The 26,622-nt window shown below is 46.9% G+C and overlaps 1 protein-coding gene across 2 annotated transcripts in view; it reads left to right on the forward strand.

The window, feature by feature from the left end:
• Positions 1-26,622, forward strand: part of WDFY4 (WDFY family member 4) — a 1,018,342-nt gene that overhangs the window by 427,816 nt on the left and 563,904 nt on the right. For both annotated transcript variants that reach the window (XM_078642707.1, XM_078642708.1), the window contains 2 exons: positions 2,619-2,716; positions 8,587-8,794. In XM_078642707.1, the coding sequence (XP_078498833.1) occupies positions 2,619-2,716; positions 8,587-8,794 (306 nt within the window). The remainder of the gene's footprint in view (positions 1-2,618; positions 2,717-8,586; positions 8,795-26,622) is intronic.

A 26,622-nucleotide genomic window follows, 5' to 3' on the forward strand; every position in this document is an offset into this window, starting at 1 on the left:
AATTAACTATTGTAGCAATCGCAGTATGGCGCAATTTACTTTAAAACATATTCATCTAAAGCGCAGCATGCCACCATTGCTACAAAAATGAATAGACATGTTTTTGGCCTACAATTTATAGACTTTTGTTGCAATTGGTGTTGCAATATTTAGCAATGCTCAAACTTAATTATTGCGAGACCTATTGCATTGCAAATGCTTGTTAATATTACTGTGGGCCTCCTCAGGCCAGCCTTAAGCGTTGTCATTGTTCCCTTGCCCCGTCCTCCCTGTTGTTTTCTCCCCCACTGACTCTCCCACCCACTCCCCTGTTGTTAACCCTCCACTCCCTTACTGCCTCTTTCTTATTTTAGTTTTTGGCAGACCCATCAGCAAATTGCTGTCTGGCTGCGCCACCTTATAACAAGCATTGGAAATGCAATCGGTTTTGCATTTATTTGAGTTTTACAGCTAATGGTATTGTAAATGGCAATGTAGGTAAACATGCTACAGCAACTGAATGCATTCCTTCTATTTTACCATCATAATGAAAATCAATATTCTCTAACCATACAATCACCCCCTAGAAATCAAAATTTCACTAATAAGGCTTTACACTTCCCTTAGGCCTTGTAAGACTTCAAAAAAGTTACATTTAACACATCCCTCCAGCTGTAGAGCATTAGCTTCAACTATGGGAGAGTGGATTTAAAATTCATCTCACGGTGGGAAAAGGTGATTATTTTCGGATCCACCCCAACTTAAGATGGGGACCCAGTTGATGACCTGGAAAGGAAAAGCATGATGTGTGGAGTTATTGTGTGGTGGTCCCGTCATACTAGGACCACCAGAGGCTGAGTTATGGGCAATAATGTGTTTTGAATAAAGGGCCCGCAAAGCATTATGGGGCGAGTTTCCATAGTGCAGTGAAACGTATACTTTTGGCTCCCCTGCTGAGCCAGGGAAAGCCACGGTAAGGTTTTCCTTTTCTTTTATTTCTGTGGGCTCCCAGCAGGTTTCCTTTCTTTGAATGGGCGCACAAAAAAACATTTGTTTGTCAAGATGACAGAAAAATGCTTTTTTTGTCAAAGCGCTCCATGACGTGCTTTAACAATAATGTCTATCCACGCCCTGTTCTTTACATGGGCCACATCTAAAGAAGGAAGGAAAATATGGGCAGAAAGTGGGAGGAGCTTCAAGTCCATACTACAATACAGCATGCCTTGCAGAGCAGCAAATGTGCTGCCCAGGCTCGACCTAAAGAGAGCATACTGTAGGCATACACAAGCATGATGATGACACATGAGTGTGGATAGGTCATCTTGCATGTAAGCTTGTCGAGTGACGCATGAGCACTTGCCTGGTGAAGCATGAGCACATACATCATCATGCATGCATGCATCTATGAAATCACACCTTTTTGACTATGATGCAGCACAGTATCATAAACAGAAATGGCAAAGCCAAAACATCCAAAAAGCGAGGCCTGTTTGCTTTACCTCTGCTTTTTTGTTATATTAGTTGAGTCTGGGGCCTGATAGCCCATTGTTTGCATTTTGATGGCATGTTTTCTGTTCTATTCCGTGCTAGCTGTATATGATAGCTGGTAATTCATTATTCCATCTTTAAATGGTATCTGTCAACTGAAGAGCCTTTCTTGTCGTTATTAGTTGTGTTTGTTAACTGATGACCCATTTTTGCCCGTTAACTGATGACCCATTTTTGCCCGTTAACTGATGACCCATATTTGCCCTCTTGGGCTGTATTGATGTGGCATCACTTTACTCTGCTTGATATGCGAGTCAGCTGATAAACTTTTCTTACTTTCTGTTGCATGATGAGCATTTCGTTTTTCTATTATTTGTAACTATTTACTGAGGATCTTTTCTATACGCTCTTGCTTTTGTTAGTTAGGCCAACACCCACCCCAATTTACTCTTTTAGTTGTACCTTGCTGATGTTCTATTCTTTACATTATTTATTTTGTCATCTTGCTAATTGCCTTGTTGGCTTCCTCTGCTGACCTGCTCCGTTATCTTTTTCTGTTGACTGGTGACATTCTGTTTGCTAACTATCGTACTTGTTGTTTTGGTTTGGTCTGCCTAGTTAATATATTTGTTTTACTATCCCTTGTCCATCAAGGACAGCCTGGCATTGCTTTGTATGACTTTTAGAACCCTGGAATATGTCACTAGGCTTTAGCAGTATCCCGCCAGTTTATCCGTGAGGCAATGACCTCGTGATATGGTTTATTGCTTTTACATTGAGTCGTGCTCACTTAACTTCGTGCTTTTTTAGCATGCCATTTGGATAATTGTCCCTAGGGCTGTCTCTGTTGATTTGTCACTGCTCAAGGGCTCTTGTTCTTACACTATTGATTTGTCAATTGGCTAGTGATACTTTGATCTGCCCTGTCAGAGATGGTTCTTTGAATTCATCCTCTGGTTGTGTCAACATCCAGAGAATGCCTTCCCTTTCTGAATTTGTTTTGCTCCCGGCTTCTTTTGTTTCTCATGTGTTGCTTGTATTTTTCCACTTGAATTGCCTCTTTAACTGTCCCGGTGTGCGGCTCATTCACTGTTTGGATTGTATAGGCTTTTTGTAGCCCCCTTTCACAAGTGATATTCTTTTCTTTGCAGACAGTACCTTGGTTTTGCACTCTCTCCAGATGTATCCCAACAAGATCCGGTCTCCTGTTCTCCTGATGGAGCCTTCAGCGTTTCACATGGCAGTCAAGGTAAAACGCAAACCACAGCCGGAAGGAGGCTGTGAATAGACTTCAAGTTGATTCAAATGTAACTCTTAAAGGATGCAGCTAAACCTGATAGGACCAATTCACAAAAAATGTAAAAGTGCAGGCAGAGATTTACACCTCCACCTGAATTTACTGTTTTCCCCAATTCACAAGCGATTTCAGAAGTGGTATTTGCACCACTGGAAATGTCACGTCACTGCGGACTCCTATTCCCCCTATGCAAGAGCACATTTCCAGGGTAGGAAGAGATCAGATGGGAGTTTCAAAATGCCCACAAACATGCATTTTTGAAAACGTTCACAAACCTCACATTTTAATGCCGAACTTCACACCCTTCACTACTGCAGATTTCCACAAATCATTTTGTGAATTCGTGGCAGGTGTAAAAGGGTTATTTCTGGCTGTAAATGCACAATTATGGTTGAAAATACCTATTGAATAAGGCCCACTGATACCTTGGATGGGAAAACTGTGTGAATTATATATAGCAATGTGTTTTAAAAAGAGTCAGTTTCTTTGGAAACATTGATATCTGCACCATGCTTTGAAGATAATGTCCTACTGGTTAACTAGTTCTACAATTAGCTAACATCAAGGCACCTTACTCATACTTAGAAGCAAGTGTACATGTTTAGTTGGCCTGGTCCCTCTGGCTTTTGTGGTGATGCCTTTATAATGAAGATGTGGCTGACACAGTGCTTAATTTCAGCCGGTGGTTTCCAATACTCGGTACAGCACTTAATTTCCGGAACCTGCACTTAATTGTGTAATTTAACGATGAGCAGAAAAACTGTTGTAAGTTAATTCAATAAACATTAAACTAAACAATTAATACTTGCCACCCAAGCCATTCCTAAAGCTTTGGCGGCCTCGAACAGTCTGGTTTGTCACACTTGTAGCAGTGTGATGGTTACTGGTTGTGTAAGTACAGTGGTCGTGTGTGGTGCAAACTGAGGTAACCTCCTGGCGAGGGCCCAGCACAATTTCTTTTTTTTAAATAAATTAAGTACTGGGTTGACAGATAATGGGTACAATTCCTTTTGGATGTCATTCCATGATCCTTATATGCTTTGGAAACAAAGAAACCATTGAAAAAGGTCCATCAGAGAAGTCCAAGAGTGGCCAAGCAGGGATGAATCCATGCCAGGTGTTCAAGTTAACTGTGAGCCATGGAAAGTAGCTCCATTATGGTTCATTCTGTATATGGTAACTCGGTGGATTAATTCTTTCAATCCTGCATTGTGTATTTTAACCTCGGTCACAGGCCGTGTTTGCTCATGTACAGTTAGCCTTTCACCCCTCTAAGGCTGATAAAATATGTACCAATGAGTTGCGTAACAATACACATTGCTGATCTTTCTGTAGCACTGAGAGTCCTCGTTGAGGTGAAGTTGTGCCCATTTTAAAGAAGCCCGGCGCTGACCCGTCCACTCCAGCCAATTACCGCCCCATTTCCCTACTGCCCTACTTGGGGAAGGTGCTTGAGCGCCATGTCACCTCGGTACTCAGCACCCATGTAGAGGTAAATGGAGGCTTGGCGTCTCGTCAGGCCGGCTTCCGCCCTAGGCACTCTACCGAATCCGTTGTGGTGTCGGTCCTGGACAATCTCAGGGAAGGCATGGACCGGAATAAACATCAGGCGCTGGTGCTCCTCGATCTCTCCGCCGCTTTTGACACGGTGGACCATACCATCTTACTTTCACGTGTCAGAGCGGCGGGAATAGGGGGCTCAGCCCTGGTCTGGCTATCGTCCTTCCTGAGGGACCGCACCCAGGTGGTTCGGTTGGGGGATTTCACGACTGCCCCACTCCACGTCACTTGTGGTGTTCCCCAGGGTTCCTCCCTTTCTCCTTTACTCTTCAACCTATACATTTCTCCTTTAATCTTTGCTCTCCAGCAGCTGGAGGTCACCGTATATAACTATGCGGATGACCTCCAGCTCATTTTCAGTCTCTCCTCTTCTCCCCACTCTATTTCTAATTTCCAGTCTATTATGATTTTTATCAGGGACTGGATGAACCACAACCATCTCAAATTGAACCCGGACAAAACCTAGTTGGTTCTCACAGGTGGATCTTCCAGTCCCTGGAACTCTCTTTTTTGGCCCCCTTCGTTTGGTCCTTCCCCCACTCCTTCCTCCACAGTCAAAACCCTGGGTGTTAGGGTGAATAACCAACTCACTCTCCGCACTATTCGCACTGTCTCCCGTTTCTTTTCCCCTCTGGCACTTAAACTGATCATGTCCGCTCTGGTGATTTCGCGGCTGGACTACGCCAATGCCCTTTACAACGGCATCCCTGCATACAGCCTGCGGAAGCTCCAGCTGATTCAGAACCAAGCGGCACGATTGGTGTATGGTCTTTCGCGTTCTCATCACTCTACACCCCTCCTTAGGGAGCTTCATTGGCTCCCTGTCAAGGAGCGCTCCCTTTTTAAAATTGGTTGTTATGATTTTCCAGGCTCGCCAGGGGTCTGCTCCCGCTTTTATTTCCTCCTTGATTAATGAATATGCTCCTGTCAGAGAGCTCCGATCATCGTCCAAATCTCTCCTCCAAATCCCGCGCTACAAACGAAAGAAGTGGGGAGGTGCCAATTTTTCAACTCTGGCTCCCACTTTCTGGAATTCCCTCCCCGACCATTTACGATTTTCCTCCCATTATCCTTCCTTCCGCAAAGATCTTAAAACTTTTTTGTTTAAACAAGCATTTTCTCTGTAAACTGTGCCTCATATTATTTCTTGGGCCAGTCATCCACAGCTTCGTTTTGCCTAACCTTGTCTATACAGCGCCAAGAAACCGCAGGGTGTATGCAGCGCTCTACAAATGTTTTAAATTCAAATTCAAGTACACCTCTTCTATTATGCATGAAAAACTATATTTGTGGATATCCTGAAGATCTGGAATGGGCATCTCACCTTGACCAACGTTTGATACCCTTGGTGCACTAAGATAGGAATTCCATTAATTCTGGTATAATTGCAGTGGCGAAAACTTAGGTATTTTGCCATTGTACTTTTTATATAGTCCCTATTTTATTTTACACTTACAATATTACAGTCAAAGCAAAGTGCTAAACCAAACATGCAAACTATTACAGTTTTTTTAATCGACAGCATCAGTCTCAAAGTATGGAACAAAATTGGCCACTTTGTGTGATTTGTGTTGAGCACACAATTTGCAAAGCATACATATTAGCTGTCACTCAGTTGTGTGGTGGAAGACTGCTTCTTAGTTTCCCATGCATTATTTGGTACCATCCTTGAAATATCTGGGGTGACACGCAGGCAGAAAACTTGATTTCCACACTGCTCAAATCCACTCATCCCAGCAGATCAGCATCAACAGCAAATGTAAAACCTGCACAGCTTTCCTGAGTGAGGGAAAACCTTAGGGTTGCCTTGAGCACAGATGCAGGTTCTTTGACATGCCTTGGCTCACGAAAGACCATTAGGAATGGAGCATTCAGAGTTCAGGCTACTCACACTTAGGCTAATTCATAGTAGCCATAGTTGTAGTTCCAGGACTAGTACTATGGCTAATAGAAACAATCGGTACAAAAGGGGGTGGTGATGGACGGAGCATCTGAACCAATCAAACACTGACACCCAGTCAAAGGATCTGAGTTTAATCCATCACCGTTCTTTAGCCCACTCAGCCACCCCAGTTCAGACAAGGCCATATGCAAATCAGTCTGACCCTGTGCCTCATGGGAACAGTCCAGCCCGAACTTCCAAACCATGCCTTCCCTGGACCGGAAACAAGCTACCTAGGACCGGTTTCTGGCATTTCAGCCGTCTTCAGCCAGGCTTGACTGAATCCAGTGGCAAAGTGATCAAGGGACTCACGTCTGAGCATACCCTGCCAACTTATGGCGAACAAAGCGGTACAAAAGGGGGTGGTGATGGACGGAGCATCTGAACCAATCAAATACTCACACCCAGTCAAAAGATCTGGGTTTAATCCATCACTGTTCTGTAGCCCACTCTACCACCCCAGTACAAACATGGCCATATGCAAATCAGTCTGACCCTGTGCCTCATCACCACACCCTTTTGTACCGCTTAATAGAAGCAATCAGCAGCGGTCCATGCAGGTAAGAGCGATGGGGCAGTGAGACCGGGTGCGGGGGGATTTCGACAGACGACGATGAGGGAAAATTTATTATTTAATTCCCCACCGCTATTACCTACACAGGCCGCTACTGGTAGCAATACTAGTTGTAATTGTCGACCAGTATCAGTAGAAGTAGTAATTCGAGTAATGCTAATATTGGTGGTATTAGCACTGTTTATTGTAGTTGCCATAGTACAAGCAGTAGAAGTATTTTTCAAACTTTAACATTACATTGAAATTCCTTATCATGATCCTCTTGGGGTCGTTGGTTACCACATGATATACCGTGCTATGTTGCAAAGATCTATTCTAACATCTTAATATTTGCACAGAGTATTATTTTATGCAGTTAGAAAACTTTCTCCATGACAAACTCGCTACAGTTTTGCAGCAGAGGAGGAAGTCATTTAATGGTATATGTCTATTGTAACCCATGGTGTTGTTTCCATGGTACCTACACTGTATCAACGTTTTGGTACATCTGCTGGCATAGACCACATTTCTACAGCCATGCACCAACCCATGTTGCAGGCATCAATGTTAGGTACTTCTCAAGTACCCCATAGTAAAGTTATATTTCTTCATACCACCATTAGTTCCACATGCCATAGATTTTATTGCACCTAAGTGGTGTTTCATCAAACCAAATTCCTAGTGCCGTTGTTTTGGAGCATGCAAGAACAGGGACCGAGGCATTCCTTCCCAGATGATGAAGCATGTTACTACGGTGAGTGATGGGATTCCATCTTTTAAAAGGATCTCCCCAGATTACACCAAAGGGTCTTCTCTTTCCTTTTTTTGTCTTTTATTTGTGCCAGTTGTGTTGAGAGTCATCTCTAGGCTCGATTAGACTCAAGGACATTTTGTTGTTTGCTATACCTGTGTGGTCAGCCAGGTCTTTCTCCTGGTGCACCTCAACTGGGCAAAAGTATGTTAGAATATTCATCCTAAATAGTGTGGATTGTCTGAGGTACTTTGACTGATGACCCAATGTCTCACTGGCTGTTGGTCAAAGTTTTCCTCTGGGAGAGACAGGGTAGCCTCTTCCATCAAAGCCTGGTGTTTTCCCTGGCTCTGAATAGAGCAGTGGAACTTAAGGATTGGTTAACAGGAAATCAACCATGTTTTTGGCAAAGAACCTAATCCGCCAATGTCTTATGGAGTCAGTAAGTTGCTTTTAGCCACCTTATCTTGCTGGTAGGTATCTCTTGGCCCCCAGTGCATGGTGATTGGTACTCATGAAGTTTCAGCCAGAGAAGAAAAGGCCCAATATTTTGTTATTGTCAATTAAAATACCCAAAGGTACATCCATCATCAGGAAGTACCAAACCTCTACCAAATACTTCCCTATAATTACTAGTAGTATTCCTAGTTGTCATCCTAGTAGTATCAGATATAGTACTAGTAGTTGTACCTTTATTTGTATTAGTAGATATAGCTGTAATAGTCCTAGTAGTAGCAGCAGCAGCAGCAGTAGAGGTAATTGCTCTGGGACTATTAGTAGAACTATTAGTCGTAGCAACATAAGTAGTTGTCCTAGTACTAGCAACTGTAGTTGTAGTGGACAGTGGTAGTTGAAGGATTAGTGGTACCAGTAGTACTGTGGTGTGGAGCGTTCAGATATGTTGGTCCTCAGACATGCCCAGGGAATAGTTCTGATTTCTACTTTATCGCTATGGATTCCAACTAAAACTATCACAATGGGCTGCTTAAAATATCAGCTTTTTCATTTTGTTTCAGAGAATGACCTTGATCTTGGATCAGAAACACTAATGCACTTGGAAGAGCAGCAGGAGGCAGACCACTCAGAGCAACCCAGACCACCAGCTAGGTCCCTGCAAATAGCTGTGAGCCTGGTCTCGATGACATCACCGAGGAGCTTCCAATCACACACTGCCACATTGTCACCCTCATTTGTAGAGTTCGATATGTCTGCCAGCGGATTTGGGTACTTCCTTTATATATGGTTTTGTTTTTAAACGGTATTGTAATTTATTGAGTTATTGCATCATTGTTGTATTGTATTGCAGTTTTTTGTCTGTATGTGGTTCTGATTTCACTATATGAGGCTTCAAAGTGCATTGGGAGATGGGTAGTATGCTTCTCTGTGGGTGTACTTGGCTAGAAGACTGGGGGGTTTCTAATGTGGCCTATGTGTTAAGTGTTTCAATGTTTGTGTGATGACCTAGTTGTGCTCTAATCATGTTTGTGCAACTGCGTATATGATATAAAATAAATCAAGAGAAATGAGAGATAGGGCAGCCCTTCCTGGCAGAGTATCCACAAGTCCAGAAGTGTACTGAAGAGTTGGTGTCTGGGGACCAATAGCTATACCTGGATGTCATTTGAAGTGGGAGAATGTTCTAAAGGTTCCCTTTGAAGGCCACAGTCTTCCTGCCTTCCCTGTCCTGGCTCCAGACCAACTACATGGGGGTATGCAGCTCTTTGTGTGGAGGCAGGGCACAACCTATTTAAGTGTAAGTCGGGCTGTGCCCAGCTCAGCCGTACCTTCTACCAGTGATGGCCCATGAAGGCACACCTGAGCTCTCTATTGTGTGTGGCTGTCCAGGAGGAAAACACAAAGCCTGACTGTCAACTACACCCAGTCATGGGACCCAGGGACAGGCTACAGGCACTAAATGGCTAAGGCTGGAAAGGCCAACTTTCCAACAATGGCATTTTCAAAAGTGTAATTTAAAATCTGACTTTACCATGAGAGAGGTTGTTTCATTACAATTCAGTGCCCAAGGGCCTAATTATACGATATGCCAGTCCAACACTGCTCAGGACAGATAGGAACAGGGTGAAGAAAAAAAACAGAAATCTTCTGTGCAAAGATAGGGACAGGGACAAAGCAAAGAGAAAATGGACTGCTTGTGAGAGCCTCACAAAGAAAACATACTTTAATCAATTCAGTGTTTCATTACTGTACACACTCTGGAAAAGTAAATACTTTTTGCGGAATTATGCTTTTACATAAACATCTAGGGCCGATGTTTCAATATTAGAAATAGCGATTACCTAATTGCAATTTTCTGTGTATCGCAATTAGGAAATCGCTATTCCTACTGTATGATAGTCTTTAAGTTTAATTCAGCGATTCCTAGTGAGTCGCAAATCGGCCTACCACGTGAATATTAATGAGGTAGGTTGTAGTTTCGACCCATTGGCAGTAGCAGCCATCACAGGAATGGTGGCCTTCTGGGTCAGCAGACTACCATTTCTGTGATTGCTTTGAAATAAATAAATCATTTTCTTTTCTTAAATACAGCCAATTTTCCATAAAGGAAAATGGGATGTGTGTAAAAAGAAAAAAAAAAGAAACGTAAAATTTTATTATTAGGTCCAGCACAGTCTGCAAGACCTGTTGTCCTCGATAATACTACTTTTTTCCCGCCGACTACTTACCATTGGCTCACTCCGGTGTCGCTTTTCTTTGGTGCCTCCTCACCCGTTCACTTTGGCCATATGTCACGTCCGTTCAAGGCTCAGGCGCACTGGTCAGTCACAGTTTCCTTACGCATTCCCTCTTCAGATTCTGTGTGGGCGAACTGTTTTTAGGTTTCGCCCTGGCGTTGCAACTGCGTAGCAGTTGCTCCGCCCAAGGGCGAAATCTAATGTTAGCTCTATAGTGGCGACTTGACACCGCCCCTTCTTCCATTGGCTAGCTCCATAAATGGAGGCTAGCCATTGGAAGAGATTGGCCGTCAATCACGTTTTCCAGAGAAAACGCGATTCGGGGGCGTTTCTGGGTCTTTTTTTAAGCCCCGCCCCTTGTTGCCGTGTGTCCCGGGCCGCGCTGTGATTGGCTGCAGCCCCCGGGGCACCCCAGTGACGTCATTTCCCGGGCCGCGCTGTGATTGGCTGCCGGCCCGGGACCTGACTTGTTTTTCATTTTCACCACTGCACTGTTTATACTATAGTGAAAATATATTCATTGAAATGTGGGGAACTGTTTGACTGTCTGTCAAAGCAGGATTTGGGGAACATTTCTGACAACAAAAAATTACGCTGTCATGCGGCTGTGACTTTTACTCTACAATCACTTCTGCGTCTTGTGTCTCAATTCCTCTCTACGGCTTCCGTGTCGCAAGACTCGCAACTGGTTTTCATGTAGGGACGGCTCCAGTATCAGTTTTATCTTCCGTTCGCAAGTCCGAGCCCTTCCTTTATGTTTCAAGCCTTCGACAATCGTGCCAACGAACCATAACAAAAGAAACGCGCATTTGTCTCCTCCACGGACCTTCTAACAGAAAGCTAATCTTCGGCTCAGGTACCGCGGCAAACAGCCCGTTTCGGAGGTCGCGTGCGTGGACCGGCTGACATGCCAACCCGGCAGCTGTGAGGCTGAAGACTGAACGTTCATCTGTTAGTCTCTGAACACGCGTGCGCCACCGCAAAGGGAGATAGGCGAGGCGTATGTGCGCAACAATCTGCTGCCTTAACGAAGCCGACTTTGTCCCCCCAGCCTCCTCCCAAGCCATCCCATTCAGCCTCTTGACAGTGACTGAGTCCCTGTACCCTTTTACTACTAAATAGTTCGCCACTCCCCCTGACGCTGGACTCCCTGCAGCAACAACGCACCAGCCAGTGCGATAGACTTACCATGGAGCATGATAGTATGATGGAGAACGATGTGCTGGAAGCACTCGAGGATCTTGGGTAAGTGTCACGCTCACCCCTGTAGCCAGTATGAGGTACTCTGCAGGCCTGTCATTCATAATATTCGAGTCTTGAAATGACACATTTTCACATAATTTCATGTGGTTGACTTACAGCTGTCGGATAATTTCCCTCTGTAAAAGAGTGAACGTTTTTGGGAAGTCGTACACCGCAAGCTACTACCGAGATGTGCTACGTTGACATACTAATGGCAGGTTGAAAGTGCGGTATACAACTGATGATTACAAGTATTGTTCACCACGGAGCTGCATAGTCTTAATAATCTAGTTGACAAACTGGTTGATTCACTTGCAAAATGAAAAGTAACCCGGTAACGCCCTTTGCCAGCGTTGTGATTTCCTTCTTATCATGTTAAAGCAACCAGTGGTTATGCCAATAATTTTGACTTTTGTATAGCAGTGCTAAAAGGGGGTGGGGGAGGAAACGGCGAGCAGAGGAAGGGAAAGGAAGGGGCACGAGAAGGCGAGTGAGATTGTCCTTCAGTGAGCAGAACTGTGGTGGATGCCAAGCAATGTAAACAATGAATGAGTGGTTTCTGGAGGAACCGAAAGGTTTCAAAACTGGCCAGTGCCGCCGGACGTCTATCAGGGCCATGGAAGTGTCACTTGACAGTTCCACGACCATTTCATGGAGAAACAGTCACAGATAGAGGGAATAAGAGAGAAAACACTGGGAGACAAATAAATGAAACAACGAGATTAGAGAGTGAGGTACAGAGAGAAAAGGGATAGAGAGGCTGTTAATGAGACCATGAACATTTTTTGACCCTGGTACCAGAGTGGATTATTGCTATGTCACCACGGATGCTTATCAATCACGTGTAGAACACACTTGCTCTCTATTGTTTACTTCCGGTTAACTATAGCACGAGGACTCCATCAGTGAGATTTTCGCATTGGAGTCAATATAGTATTATTCATTCATACTGCAGGGAACCTGTCCTCTGCAAGCTGCCTGACCTTACACATAAATTAAGCTGAGAGTGGCAGCCTGCCACTTAGCCATGCTCAAAATGGCTGCTTGTTTTGCTGATGTTGGCGCAAGCAACAGTAAAAGAACAATAGCACCCAAAAGCAAACAGCTGCAAATAAATTCTCGCGGAGATCTCCAAAGCATTGTGCCACACTGCCCTGTCAAAGGCCATGCATTCCATCAAAGTTGAAATTTGAACTACATTATGGAAATGGCCTACATTATGTTAATGAAGTACTGCTTTTTGGTAAGGGATTTCTAAATCCTATTGAAAAGAAAGTAGAAGCCATGTCAAGGTTTTACACCCTGTGTAATATTACTGGGAAATAGTTTTGTACGTTTCATAAATTACAATATGTGTGCCGGTGGCTGGCCATCTCTCCCATAATGTTCCCAGTGATTAAATAAACTCTCTCGAAATGCCCGAAATTTCAAAGTGATTTCGGTTTCTAATTATACAGCCATCTCCACGGAACTGGTGCTTAAGTGCAATATCCGCAGGTTTAATTGGCTTGATGCCAAGAAAGCAGAGTAATATGCGACTGGCATTTTGAGAAATCGTTTCGTTTTAGATTTGCATAAGGTACACGCCACTCAGTAAGCAACTTGCAAAAGCTGCATATATTATCTTGAAAGCATTTTACGAACTCCTTACAATATTTTTCGGATTTTTTTTAGAAAATACTGTACTTGTTACTGGCTCGGTGCATTGTGCCACAACGTCATCATTCCGTTTTGTATCACACTAGAAACGTCACAGCTAGAGGCAATTCGTCCAAATTCAAAATGTAAAGGTATAGGCTGAAATATTTGGGGGGGTGTGCTTTGCCTAGAGTGACCCCTGCCAGCAGGTTGTCGAAACACACCCAGAAGTTCTGTCACAAATACGACTCCTCCCTCGTACACACAAACCCAGCAGTTTCACCACAGTTCTGCCTCTTCTCTCAAGGCCACCGAGTACAATCAACTATAGACAAATAGGCGGTTTTTCGTTTAATGTATGTCCAGATTTGTGTCGCAATGTATGGTGGTGCAGTGTATGGCTGGGCGTTCGAGACCAAGTGAGTTGGGAAGGGAGCATGTATTGTATTGCACAGTCCTACAGGGACGCCTGCTGACTCTCCTCTTGATACTCTTCTGCAGGAGTAAATGCACAAGCCAGTTTTCATCGTAGTGCAAAATGATAACTGAAATAGTTGCAATACAAATCGCATTTGCGAGAGATTAAGCTATTGCCATTGTAAATGACAATGCCATTTATTTATCTGTTTTCAAAACCAACACATAAATAAAAAGTTTGTCATTCACAATGCCAATAGCTCAAACTTTTCCAAAGGCGAAACCGTTGCATTGTAAATGCTTGTTTACATTCTGCCACCACTTGTCACAAAACAGGTGAGGAAAAACGTGTTTTCATTTGAAAAATGAATTCTTGCATTATGTTTGCTTTTTGAAACAATAATTAAGTGTGGTAAATGCTATCCACGGCCGCCGCGCTTCAGATTTCAGCACGCACAACGTTACTTTAATTTCCTCAGCAAAATACCATGTTCCAGTTCCAGGCCCCTTTGATCAGTGCGATAGCAGTGAGCACGACGCAGATTAATCGGTTTGTCAGTGCAAATGCTTGTTCTTCTTGAAAACAGTGATGTTAAGGGAGCCTCAAGGTATGCTTCCAAAATCCAAAATGGTTTATAGCCTGTAAAATGTCACCATCGTCCCAGATTATACAAAGAAGAATTCATCATTGGTTGGTTGCAGAGTTGTAGATTCCATGCAGAGACAGGAAATTAGGTCAAGCATCCTTTTAGTACTTAGTTCTATTAAAAACTCCAATGCGTATTCCTAAACAATTAACAATCAATAACAAAAAAGGGTGTGCAATCTTACATTTAAGGATATAATGCTCCATGATAGAAAGTGATTGATTAGGGGCGTGGCTAGCAGCCGGAGAAGATGGTCGTAGCCTAACGAGGCTCCCGACCCCTCCGCCCAGTAATCCGGAAATTTCATCCTGTGCCTGGCTTGGGATCTCCGCGAAACTCCGGGCGATCCCGGGCGATACATCAGCGCCTGCTCCGGTTTGCTCGGCGCGTCAGTGGCTGCACTGCGGGACAGTCATTTCGGAGGAGAGGGAGCGAGTGTCCGGAGCGCAAGATGGAGGCACCCGCGCGGCCAACGGCGCACTGAAGGCTGCGACTCTGGCCCTGACGCCTGACCACGGCAGACCGATCGACGCCCGGAAGTCCTAAGGAGAGCGGGACCGCCTGCTGAGGGCCCCGACTCCTCCAACCGGCAAAACTGGGGCCGCACTCTGCGCTCTGACACTCCCGGCGAGGCTCCTCCCTGCAAGGGAGGCAAGAAATCGACCCCCCGGCTTCCCGGGGCCTACCATTACTGGGAGTGCTGAGGGGCGCTCCGAGACCTTTCCGGCGAACCTGCCGGGGCTGAGGACCCCAGTGCCCCCTGGGGCTAACTCCACTACGGGACGGCGGCCCTGGTGGTGGCAGCCATCTTACCTTCGCCACCCATAGGAGAGGACATCCACGAGCTGGGGCCCGGAGTGCTGTGAGGCCCGCCGGGCCCGCCTACCCCCTGCGGGATCTACTACTGCCCGCTTCGTCTGGGGGGAGGGCGCTACTCGGCCACATCGGTGCCAGTGACCGGGGAAGCCCTGGGAGTCCTGACTGCCCGCACTGGCACGAAGCACGCGGCGCAGGAAGACCGCCACAGACGCTAGACGGAGCTCTTCCCACCCGGGCGTTGCTGAGCGAGCCCCGGCCTGAGGAGGCGACTGGGACCTGCGGAACGGCCGAGAGTGACGTAGGCTTCGACCTGTGCTTGCCCCGGCTGCTGATCGTTCACCGCAGCTGCGAGAGGTCGGGGCTGGGAAATATTCTCCTGTGGTCCGGATCACCATCGCTAATACCTGGCCGGTGCCGCCCTGCAGACGTGCTGGTGGCGGGACTGTGGGGTGAACACCTCCACCAGGCGCAGGGTGCGTACCAGGAGGAGGTACGGGGACATGACCCCCCATGGGCGCTGAACAGCGCTGGCTCGGACGAGCAAGATCCCTTGAGACCCGAATCTTCCAGAGTGCGGCTGCACCTGATCCTAGAGGGGCCGACCAACCTGAATTATCTGACCGCCACACGGAGAGGCGCTGGTGCGTGCGTGGGGACACGGGCTTGTTATCGCTGGCACCTGGAGGGGCCCGGACCGCATGCAGCGACGCATGATGGGGAAGCCCAGGGGGCCAAAGGGCGAGGGGGGCCCTAGCTCGGAAGTGCCTGACGAGACCTCGCAACCCTCGACGGACCTGCAACAGATGCAGAATCGGATCCTGGAGGCCATTGCTGCCACAAAGGACGCTCTACGCCAGGATATAGCGCAAGTGGCGACGGGTCTGGGCCTGCTGGGCGCAGACCACGGGAAACTGTCGGATAGGGTCAAGACAACGGAAATCGCTCTGAAAGACCTGGTGCCTGCACACAAATCCATGGAGGGTCGGCTGACAGAGGCGCTTGACCGCATACAAACCCTGGAGCGGCGGGCGGAGGATGCTGAAAACCGCAGCAGGCGCAACAACGTGCGCCTGGTGCGCCTGGTGGGCCTTCCGGAACAGAAAGAGGGCCCTGATATTGTGGAATACCTAACCGACTGGCTGAGGACGGTGGTGGCACCGGAGGGGCTTTCACCATTCTTCACGCTTGAAAGAGCGCACCGAGTTCCAGCCAGGCCACCTAATCTGGGACTGCCTCCTCGCCCGGTGGTAGTGAAACTGCTGCACTACAAGGACAGGGACTGGCTACTGCAGAGAGCGAGGGAGGCGGGTCCCTTTCAGGTGGACAATAGCAGGGTGACGCTGTTCCCGGATTATACATTCGAGACTCAGAAGCAACGCGCCTCTTTCTTATCCATCAAGAGAGAACTGAGAACGGAGGGCCTACAGTACTCGCTCCTCTTCCCAGCCAGGCTATGTGTGGTGGTGGATGAGAAATCGCTGTTCTTCCCTACTTCGGCGGAGGCGTGGGCTTGGTGGGACACTTATAAAGCTGGCACGGACGGTGCGCGGCTGAGAACGGAGGAAGCACGACTCCAACTGCCGGTGAGGAGATTGCGGAGGGTCCGGAGACGTCAGCAGAAAGCCGGTAAACCGACGTTCTCCCAGACGGAAGATGAGCGGATGGCCGCTCTACAGGCAGTACTGGACTTATCGTCCACAGCATTGACTCACCCGGGGCGTGCCTCGGGTTCGGAGGATCAAGCAACGGGCTCGGAAACAGAACTATCGGAACTTGGCAGCACGAAGGGCCCAGAGGTCACGCCGCAAACATCGGGAGAGATCATCGAAGGCTGAAACGCGGAACATTGCCCCTATGCTAACTTTCAGCTGCTGGAGCTTGCCGGGGCAGCAACCGGAGCAGGCAACATCTTTACTGTGATATCGTGAGTTACGAAATGCATTGCGGGGCGGGGGGATGGGACTGTGGTTCAGGCCTTTAAAGCCAGCTCACGCTCCTTAGGGCCCTTAAGGCCTCCGTAGTGCAGACTGCAGATTAGGTGGGTTGTAGAGCACGGTTGCTCACACACAGTTTGGATGGGAGCGGCTTTCGAGAAGTTAGGTCCTGTTCTGGGGAAGGGGGGCCTGAGGAAGTTGAGGGGATCCGAGGCACAGTTGAGGGTGGGGGGGGGGGATAGTTTTTCAGGGGAAGGGGAAATGTTCCACCACGAGCGCCTGGAGCCGTTATGAAGCTGCGATGTATCGAACGATATGGGACAATGGCTAATGCAGGAACGTTAAACTGTGTGACTTGGAATGTGAGGGGGCTCCACACCATGGCACGGCGACACAAGATTCATGCGTACCTGGTCCGAAGAGGGGTCCATATTGCACTGCTGCAGGAAACACACTTGACAAAAAAGGAGGGAATAGCGCTGCAGCGTAGGTGGAGGGGACACCTGTTCAATACCACGTACTCGGCCTTTGCCAGGGGGGTGCTAATCTGGATAAGGGCGGGTACACCTTTTCAGGCGATCAGACAGGTAGTGGATCCGGAGGGGAGATTTGTGGCGGTGGAGGGGAGGCTCAGGGGTCGACGCATAGTGCTTTGCAGCATATATGCACCTAATGTGGATCAAGCGGCCTACTTTGCAAAACTGTCTGGGGAATTGGCTAGTTACCTTGCAGGTCCTATCTTGATGGGAGGGGACTTTAATTCGGTGGCAGATATAGCTCTGGACAGGTCACACCCACCACTACACGCTTCCCCGATGCGCAGACTAGCGAAGTGCAGATCAGACTGGCAGGAGCAGTGGGAGCTTGCAGTCGCTTGGCGCACACAACACCTGATAGAGCGGGATTACTCGTTCCACTCCAGCCTCCATGACCTCCACGTCCGGATTGACACCTTTCTGTGCTCTCCGCTGGTGCTCCCTGCAGTGGCCCGCACCGAATACCTAGCACGCACGCTGTCAGATCATAACCCCCTGCTGTTATCACTTAATTGGATGACCAAAATATCCCGTGTCCCGACGTGGCAACTGAGGCCGGACACATTGGACGACTCGCCGTTCCGCGAGGTACTGGGGGAAAGAATTAGCCACTACTTCGTGGAAAACGAAGGTTCCACTGACTCCAGAGCGACGGAGTGGGACGCCTTCAAAATAGTAGTGAGGGGTCATTGCATAGGAAAGTACGCTAGGGCCCGTAAAACCTTACTAGATGACCTGGATAGGGCGGAACGCGCACTACGCGAGGCTGAGCTGGCACGCCCTAATCGGCCCGAGCTCCAGGAGAGCCTCTGCGAGGCGCGGGAGGCGATGGCGGTTGAAATCGAGCGACTTGGCAGTTATGATTATAAGGCTTACCTAACGAAAACGCATGCTGAGGGGGATAAAGCCGGAACATTGCTGGCTTGATTGGCCGACCCCGCCAGACGTAGTCATCCGATCCTAGCCATATCAGAGGGAGAGGGCCGCACGAGTACCACGCAACCGGAGATCCTAGATAGCTTCAGGTCCTACTACGAGAACCTGTACAAGGGTGCGCTGGGCGACAGGGGAGAGGACATCGAAGCGTTCTTGGATGACCTGACTTTACCGCACCTAGACCAGGCGCAAGCGGACGCCTTGGGTAGCCCGATAGCTCTGGCTGAAATCAGGGGGGCAGTGAAACACATGGCCCGCAATAAGACCCCGGGACTGGACGGACTGCCAATAGAGTTCTATGGGCGATACATAGAACAGCTGGCCCCGCGGCTCCAAACGGTCTACAACGAGGCCAAGGACAAAGGACGGCTGCCGCACTCTATGCGCGAAGCCCTGGTGATTCCCCTATTGAAGCTGAGAAGGGAGAGCACCAACACGGCGTCAAACCGACCGCTGTCAATGCTGACAACTGACTATAAAATTCTAAGCACTGTGTTAGCGACTAGGTTGCTACAACACATGCAGGACCTGGTCCACAAGGACCAATCTGGGTTCATACCCACGCGTAATACCACTCACAACATCCACACGCTAACCCGCTTGATGTGCGACCCGTCGCCGGAGGCCGGTGCGCCCCTAGTGCTGGCAGTTGATATAGAAAAGGCTTTTGATAGCTTGGAGTGGGGGTACTTGTACGAGGTGCTACGGCGCTTTGGTCTCGGAGAGGGCTACATAGAATGGCCGGAAGTGCTGTATGCGGCAGCGAAAGCGAGGGTGAGGGTGGGCACCCTAATATCGAACCAATATGACGTGTGTCGCGGTACTAGGCAGGGTTGCGCGCTGTCCCCGCTGCTGTTCGCCCTGGCAGTGGAGCCTCTCGCGGCGATGGCTAGAAAGGGCGGATACTACGGAGGACTGGAGCACAATGGAACTCGCCACTTTATCTCGCTGTACGCGGACGATCTCCTCCTCTTCTTGGAGGATGCCGACGAGGCTGTGGAGGGGGCGGAGAGACTTCTCGCGCGCTTCGGCGAGCTCTCCGGCCTGAGGGTCAACTGGGCAAAGACCTGCCTGTTTCCCCTTCGGAAGGGCGAATTACAACCCTCCACCCGCCCACTGCTTAGATGGGAGCCTACCTGTTTAGAGTATCTGGGAGTCTACGTGTACCATGATGCCGTGGACATGCTAGAGGGCAATGTGTTCCGTTGTCTCCGCACCCTGAAAGGTAATATGTCCTTCTGGGCTACTCTCCCGCTCTCGGTGGCTGTCCGCATTTCTCTTTTAAAGATGATAGCCTTACCCAGATTGCTGTATTATTTCCGGACACTTCCTATATGGGTCCCAAGTGCGATATTTCGACAGTTGAAGTCAATGGTGATTTCCTTTCTGTGGGGCACGGGTAGACGCAGAATAGCGCTGGCCACGCTGACCCGCCCAAAAGACGAGGGAGGCCTGGCGGTCCCTGACTTTGAAATCTACTACCTGGCGGCCCAGCTACAGACCTTTACGCAGGAGATTGCGAGGGTGTACCGCGGCCCGGAGCAGGGAAGAGACGGTGGCACCCCTCGGCATGGGCTTGCCTATATCGCCCTACAGCAACGATTGGCAGTCAGAGACCTATCCATGGAGGAAAGAACTCTACGTCTTTGTTGGAACCGGTCGCACAGACGAGCGGGAGTTAAACATCCATACGCACCCGAGATCCCACTGGGCATGGTGACAGCACTCCCACATGGTGGGGATTGGTCGCACCTGCAGCACTGGGAGGAAGCGGGACTGCAGATGGTGGGGGACTTATACGATGATGGGGCACTGGCGCTACGACCTGCCGCGGGGGGACTACCTACTGCACGCGGCGGTGGTGCGCGCCATCCAGGCGCACTGGGGCGAGGGACTGGTGGAACCACCGACGTCGCTGGCATGCCAGTATACTATGATGTCTGCAGGTACCTACAAGGCGGTCACATGCCTCTATTCTAGAATACTAAACGAAACCTTGCAGCCTCTGACCGGGCTGAAAGCCAAGTGGGAACTAGACCTGCAAAAGGAGATCCCAGGTACCGCATGGGCACAGCTAGTGAGGCGTGCTAGAAAGAGTACGAGGAACGCACGATTCCAGCTGATCCATTTCTATATCCTCCACAGGGCCTATCTTACCCCACGCAAAATAAGGGAGTACTTCGGAGCGGAGGAGGCGGCCTGCCCGCGCTGTAATAGAATAGGAGCGGATCTGACCCACATGCTCAGGGACTGCCCTCACCTACAGAATTACTGGGAGGAGATAGGCGACACCCTGAATGAGGTGGCAGGTAGGGACCTCCGCTACGATATCACCGTCAGTATATTGCACTGGTTCCCACACACGCCCAAGAATAGGATATCGAGCAAATTCATTGACATGGGCCTCCTCTTAGCCAAAAGGGAAGTGACCAAGGGATGGAAGTCGAAAACGGGCCCCACGCATCGGAGGTGGCTGAATGAGTTTTTGAAATGGGCGGCGAGCGAGAGCACAGTCAGGTACCAACTGGCACGTCGAAAAGAGGACGAGAGGGCTCAGGAGGCGGCAATGGAGTGGGAAATCTTAGTGCAAGCCCTGCGAGATAGCTCAGTTGAGGAAGAGGAAGTAGAGGAGGAGGCACCGGATGACGCGGCCGGCACACCCACGGCGATAGCGCCCTCACCAGGCACACACATCTAAATAGACGATTGTGATCTCCTGCTGGTCACTGCGCGAACACATATAGGCTGACTAGGCGCAAGTGGGGACATTTGGGGGGGAGGGAGTTGGGGAGGTTGGGGGGGGTACCTGGATGAGGCGGGGCATGAGAGGCGATCCTAGCGGGAGACACCGGGAGGGGGGATGAAAACTCAAATGCAGACGACGGACCTCCTCATGCGACGCACACAGCGACTATCGGATGTAAAGATTTTCTTGTTTATGCGTATTGCCGCCCGACCTCCGGGATGTGGGCTGAATGGTTGTGTATGCAGGATGGATGAACAGACAAGGGGACGGGGATCCTACGCTGATGTCATGATACCTGTTTAAGATGCTATGCCTTTGGTTCTGCAATAAAAAAGGTTTGACAAAAAAAAAATGATGGAAAGTGATTGAAGTTTACTCATTTCAAATCCTATTCTACATTAAAAACCAAACCGCTCCTTCTCAAGACGTAATCTCTTCAAGAACATCTCTGTGTGGAGCAGCCATAACTCAAAACCGGTACACAGCAACTAAACACCACGAACTGCAATTACCTGTTCCTTTCAGTAAATTCTACAAAATACAAGGTACACAAAGTCTGTGTTTTACATTTCACGATGATTATGTAAAAAGTAGGTTATTTTACATTTTTGTCCTTCCACTTTTGTGAGGTACGCCCTCCACACAAAGTGTTTGCCACCTTTGCCCTTTATGCATCAAAGCATAAACAGGCAAACGTGACAATGTTGTAACGAAGAAGGCTGCCAACTAACAGTGAGTTAACCATTTTCGGTGTCAGCTGTTTGAAAAGAGGTGTTCAGCTCAGAAATGGCCTGCCCTGGGGCATTATTACTGACAAGACCGTAATATACGGTAAAGAAGCCCATAGCTGTATACAGCACAATAAATGACACAACCACCCGAGAAGTTTGCTGAAGGGACTCGGTGTCCCAGGATGCAGTGGGTGCAGGAGGAAGCCCAGGTATTCGGGACAGCTTTCGTCACTCTGTTGCATCAAACCCTATAAAGTGCCAACCCAAGTCCTGCAGGAAGAGGCAGGTCTGCGCTATCCACTTTGGCTCTGTAAACCCACAGTGGGCCTGTCAGGGAGCATAGGGACCACCCTGGCTGGCTTTTTAGGTCGAGCCTGGGCAGCGCAAGTGCAAGCGCAAGCGCTGCTCTGCGAGAAATGCTGTATTCAGGTAGGGACTTGAAGCTAATCCCACCCTCCACCCATATTTTGTATTGGCTTGTTTCAGTGTCCACTGTAAACTGTGGCTGTTCATTGGTCAATAGGCTTAGTGGTCCCTCCTTAGTACCGCCTTGTCTCATTTTGTAACCTCCCATGGCAACACCCCCTATTACGTGTGTTGTTACCCAGTAGGCTTTAATTACAGAATCCGAGCACACTATTTTCTTAAATAGCTTTGTCAGGCAGGACACTCTCTCTCCTAACGCATTTTCAAAAATTTTGTAGCACGGGCGCCAAACATATTTACAATGAAATAGGTCTTGCCTTTGCGTGAGTTTAAGCTATTGGCATTGTAAATGACAATGCCTTATATTTATCTGTTTTAAAAACAACACATATGTAAAAGGCATTGTCATTTACAATGCCAATAGCTCAAACCTATTGCATTGCAAATGCTTGTTTTATGCGTAGGCAGTGGTCCGTGGGACCACTGCATGCTCTTAAAAAGTGTTTTTCAACATTCTTTAAGGGGAAGGGGACCCGAGGGGACCCCTTCCTATTTGTGAATGTGTTACCATCACTTTTAAAATGGTGGTAAAGTATTACTGTTTTGCGACCGGAATTCGGTCGCAAAACAGTAATACATACCATACCGATTCTGTATTTTTAAGGGATGTACAAAGCACGCCGCTTCCAAATACTAAATCACAGATGCAAATTGCAATTCGGTAACAAGTTACCAAATAGTATTTTGCATTTTGTACATGTGAAAAAGCAATTTTCCAGTCGCAATCTGGGCGATTCTGCGAATCAGGCCGTTTGTGACCGGAAAAATTCTTTGTACATCTGACCCTTAGTTCTTTCCAGACAATCCAATTCTGTAATTTTGAATTCAGGGTAACTATGCTAAGGAAGGGTTATCATCTTTGTTAAATAGATGAACTTAACAAAGACCATCTAACATTTTGTTCGTGATGCATCATTGTTTATTTTAATAAGACTAATGCATGCATATTTAGCTACTTTTCTTTGCATTGACCTCGAGCTAAGAAGGAACATATGGGTTCACTTCACAGAAAGCATTGGCGAAACCAATAGGTCTGGTTTGCGTTTTCAGTTCTAGGCATGAACAATTGGCTATGCCAAAGCCATGCCCTTGATGAATTTGTATTTTAGCAGTGACTCAGCAGCTGGAACATGGGAGCTGCCAGACATGCTGGACCTTACAAGTTTGCACCTACTCCTCAATGTCATTGTATGGGTCACCAAATAGTCATTCCCCTTTTTGAAACTATTTGAAGAATGATTCTGGCATCCTTAAGAATGAATGTGTTGTCCCATAATGGAACTAATGTTTGACGAAATGAAACGAGATATCAGATAACTACTTTTTCAAATATACGATGATTCTATGAGATAAAGGGGCATATTAGCTAGAACCTCGTTAAAATTATCGCAGTTTTAGCGGCAGGAAACAGCAGCTAAAACGGCGATAATGGACTTGCTAATATCCGTTATAGAATTCCAATAGAAGCCCAGGTTAGATGTCCTGCATTTCTAACCTGGGCTTCTATTGGAATTCTATAACGCATATTAGCAAGCCCATTATCGCCATTTTAGCGGCAGTTTCCTGCCGATAAAACGGCGATAATTTTAATGAGGTTCTTGCTAATATGCCCCAGAATGCTTCTTGATCAAGTGTATTGTGCCTTACGCATTTTTATAGAAACACTTACTAGTAGGAAAAAAAGGATACACCTAAAGATCCAATAGCATGATAATGAGACTAAAATATTCGTATGGGCTTACCAGGTCTAAAAATGACCTTGTTGTTATGTGAAAGTGATTGCAGGAGTGTGAGAGTGACAACGTGTTTAACATGCTTTGGCTGAGTATTCCCATTGTCACACAACCAGAGGTCGACTGCCAGGTGCAAACCTGCAGACCTCTTTAGAGTACCCAGGGGTAGTAGCAATCATGCAAATACTCATAACCTTTCTAGGGGTGCTCGGGGGGAGAGACATCACCACATACACTCAGTATGAAGTTAAACTATAAAATATGTAATAGATAAGGTAAAAGGATTTCTAAAAACAATATCATTGTTTTTATAAATCTATGAAAAATGATTTACTGGGGAAGGTTGTAAAAATAGATTTATTTAGCTCCAGGTAAGACACGGGGATCAACAATTAGATGTCTGTCTGAAGATGTCTTCTTTAGATTGATGGCGATGCTTATTAATGCTCCTTAGATGTAACTCAGAAAAATTCAACGATTTTACAGGAGGTTACCATCACAGCATGGACTCAGAATCTCGTTTACTAATACAAACTTCACACATTAGAAAAGTATCTGTTTTGGCGTCAAATCAACTGTCCACATATTAACCCTAGGTACACCCCATTTTGTCTGCAAGGGGGGAGAGAGAACCTATTTTTGAACACAGGTTACCAACTCCCTAGCCAGTCATGAAAGCATAAAGGTATCTTATAACATGATCATTATTTTCCAAAATAGGAGCAGAACAGAACCCAATAGAAAACTCTATTTTGTTGTTTTGTTTTTTAACCCCTCACCCAGTCTATTAGTGGTATGATTTGTCATTGGGTCTCACCCTGGTTTCTATAAACCACAATGGGCTCAACCATATTTCAAGGAGCACTTTTGATAATACCTCACAGGGTTTTTTTTAGACTAAAATTGCCTCAGGGACACCCGAGTTTCCCATTAATATTGGGTGCCATAGGTATAGTTAAAACCTATAGACAGTGGTGTTAATGGGTATTAGCATCTCCATACCCTCTTACAAATTGTGTATGAAGATCTAAAAAACACATCTAAACTAGTTTTCCGGGTTCCATTCTTCTCCAATTTTGGAGATTAATCATAGGGTTATAAGATTCCTTGTCTGTCAAACCTACATTTTTATAGTGTCAATAGGTATATCATCAACAAATTATACATAGTCTGTGTCTCAGTGGCGGCTGGTGAGATTTGAAAGTGGTGGGGCAGAAAGTGATAATCATACTGCGCTGTAGCGAGCGAGCGTAGCGAGCGAGCCCGAACCCCCTAAGGAGGGTTCGGGGGGAATTCCCCCCGAGAAAATTTTGAAAAAATAGTGGCAAAATAGTGCATTTTCAAGCAAATTTGAGAAAGCAGGAAGGTTAATAAAGCAATTGTGAAAGTGCAGGTATTACATTATTAAAGAGCTGTCATATAACATAGGTAGCTGCTTATTCAGTATATCTACAGAGCTTTATAACAGACTTCAAGATACAATGCTGAGAACCTCAGAGATTGTTTTTATTTAAACTGCAAACAACAAAACAAACAACTTTTTTGATTTAAACTGCAAACAACAAAAGAACCAACTAAACATGTCACAAACTATCACCATTCAACATATTTACTTTTTGTATCTAAATTCAGCACGTCTGTACAATTTTTACCTTGCAGTTTTCAATAGCTCACTGTTGTATGTTAGGATTTTTACTTACGGGCAAGTGACAAAATGATTTCTATGACAAATGCAGTGACCCACTGACCTATTTACTGCATTTTGTTCTTTGCAGCAGGCACATTAACCTTCTGTGCTACCTTTCCATGAGTCAAAACTTCCATTAAACAAAACTCTGATCTCTCTCTCGGAAAAACATGAACAATATCCTTGGTGCAACAGCAAGTGTTGCATGGCTAAACATTTATAAGGCCCCAAAGGCGCGACCTGTATGAGTCTTTGCCAGCACCCTTCATTTATTGATCTGTTCAACTGTTATTCATATTTTGTTTCCACACACAATAGCATGGGGCAATGGGTCTGCCCACTCAATCCATTGGCTGGGTGGCACAGTTTTGCACGTGTTTGGCCTGAGCCCTAAACACGTGCTCATCCGCCTGAAAAGAAGTGCATTTCAATGCCGACCCTTCTGGGATAGTCTTTTATGTCATATACTCTATAGTTTTCCATTTTTTTTTTCAAAAATAAATATATTGATCAAAATTGCATGGTTTGAAAGGCCGAACCAATTGGCTTTGCCATGGCATAGCTTGTTCATTATTTTCACCTACAGCAGCCATCAGTGAAAACATTCCTGAGCGGAGTACATATACTAGTATAAAATAGTATCTCAAGGTATATTTCGTAAACATAAATCAGAAGTGTTGCAACTTTTGATATAAAACATCCCAGCTAAGTTTTTAGCATTAGCTTAGTATTTTTCACAATAAGTTTTCTAAAACTACTGTATCCATAGTGCCATTAGGCCCGGCCTGTCCACCATTAAAAACATAA

Source organism: Lissotriton helveticus, chromosome 5_1 (genome assembly GCF_964261635.1).
Source record: "Lissotriton helveticus chromosome 5_1, aLisHel1.1, whole genome shotgun sequence".
NCBI classification, from domain to species: Eukaryota; Metazoa; Chordata; class Amphibia; order Caudata; family Salamandridae; genus Lissotriton; species Lissotriton helveticus.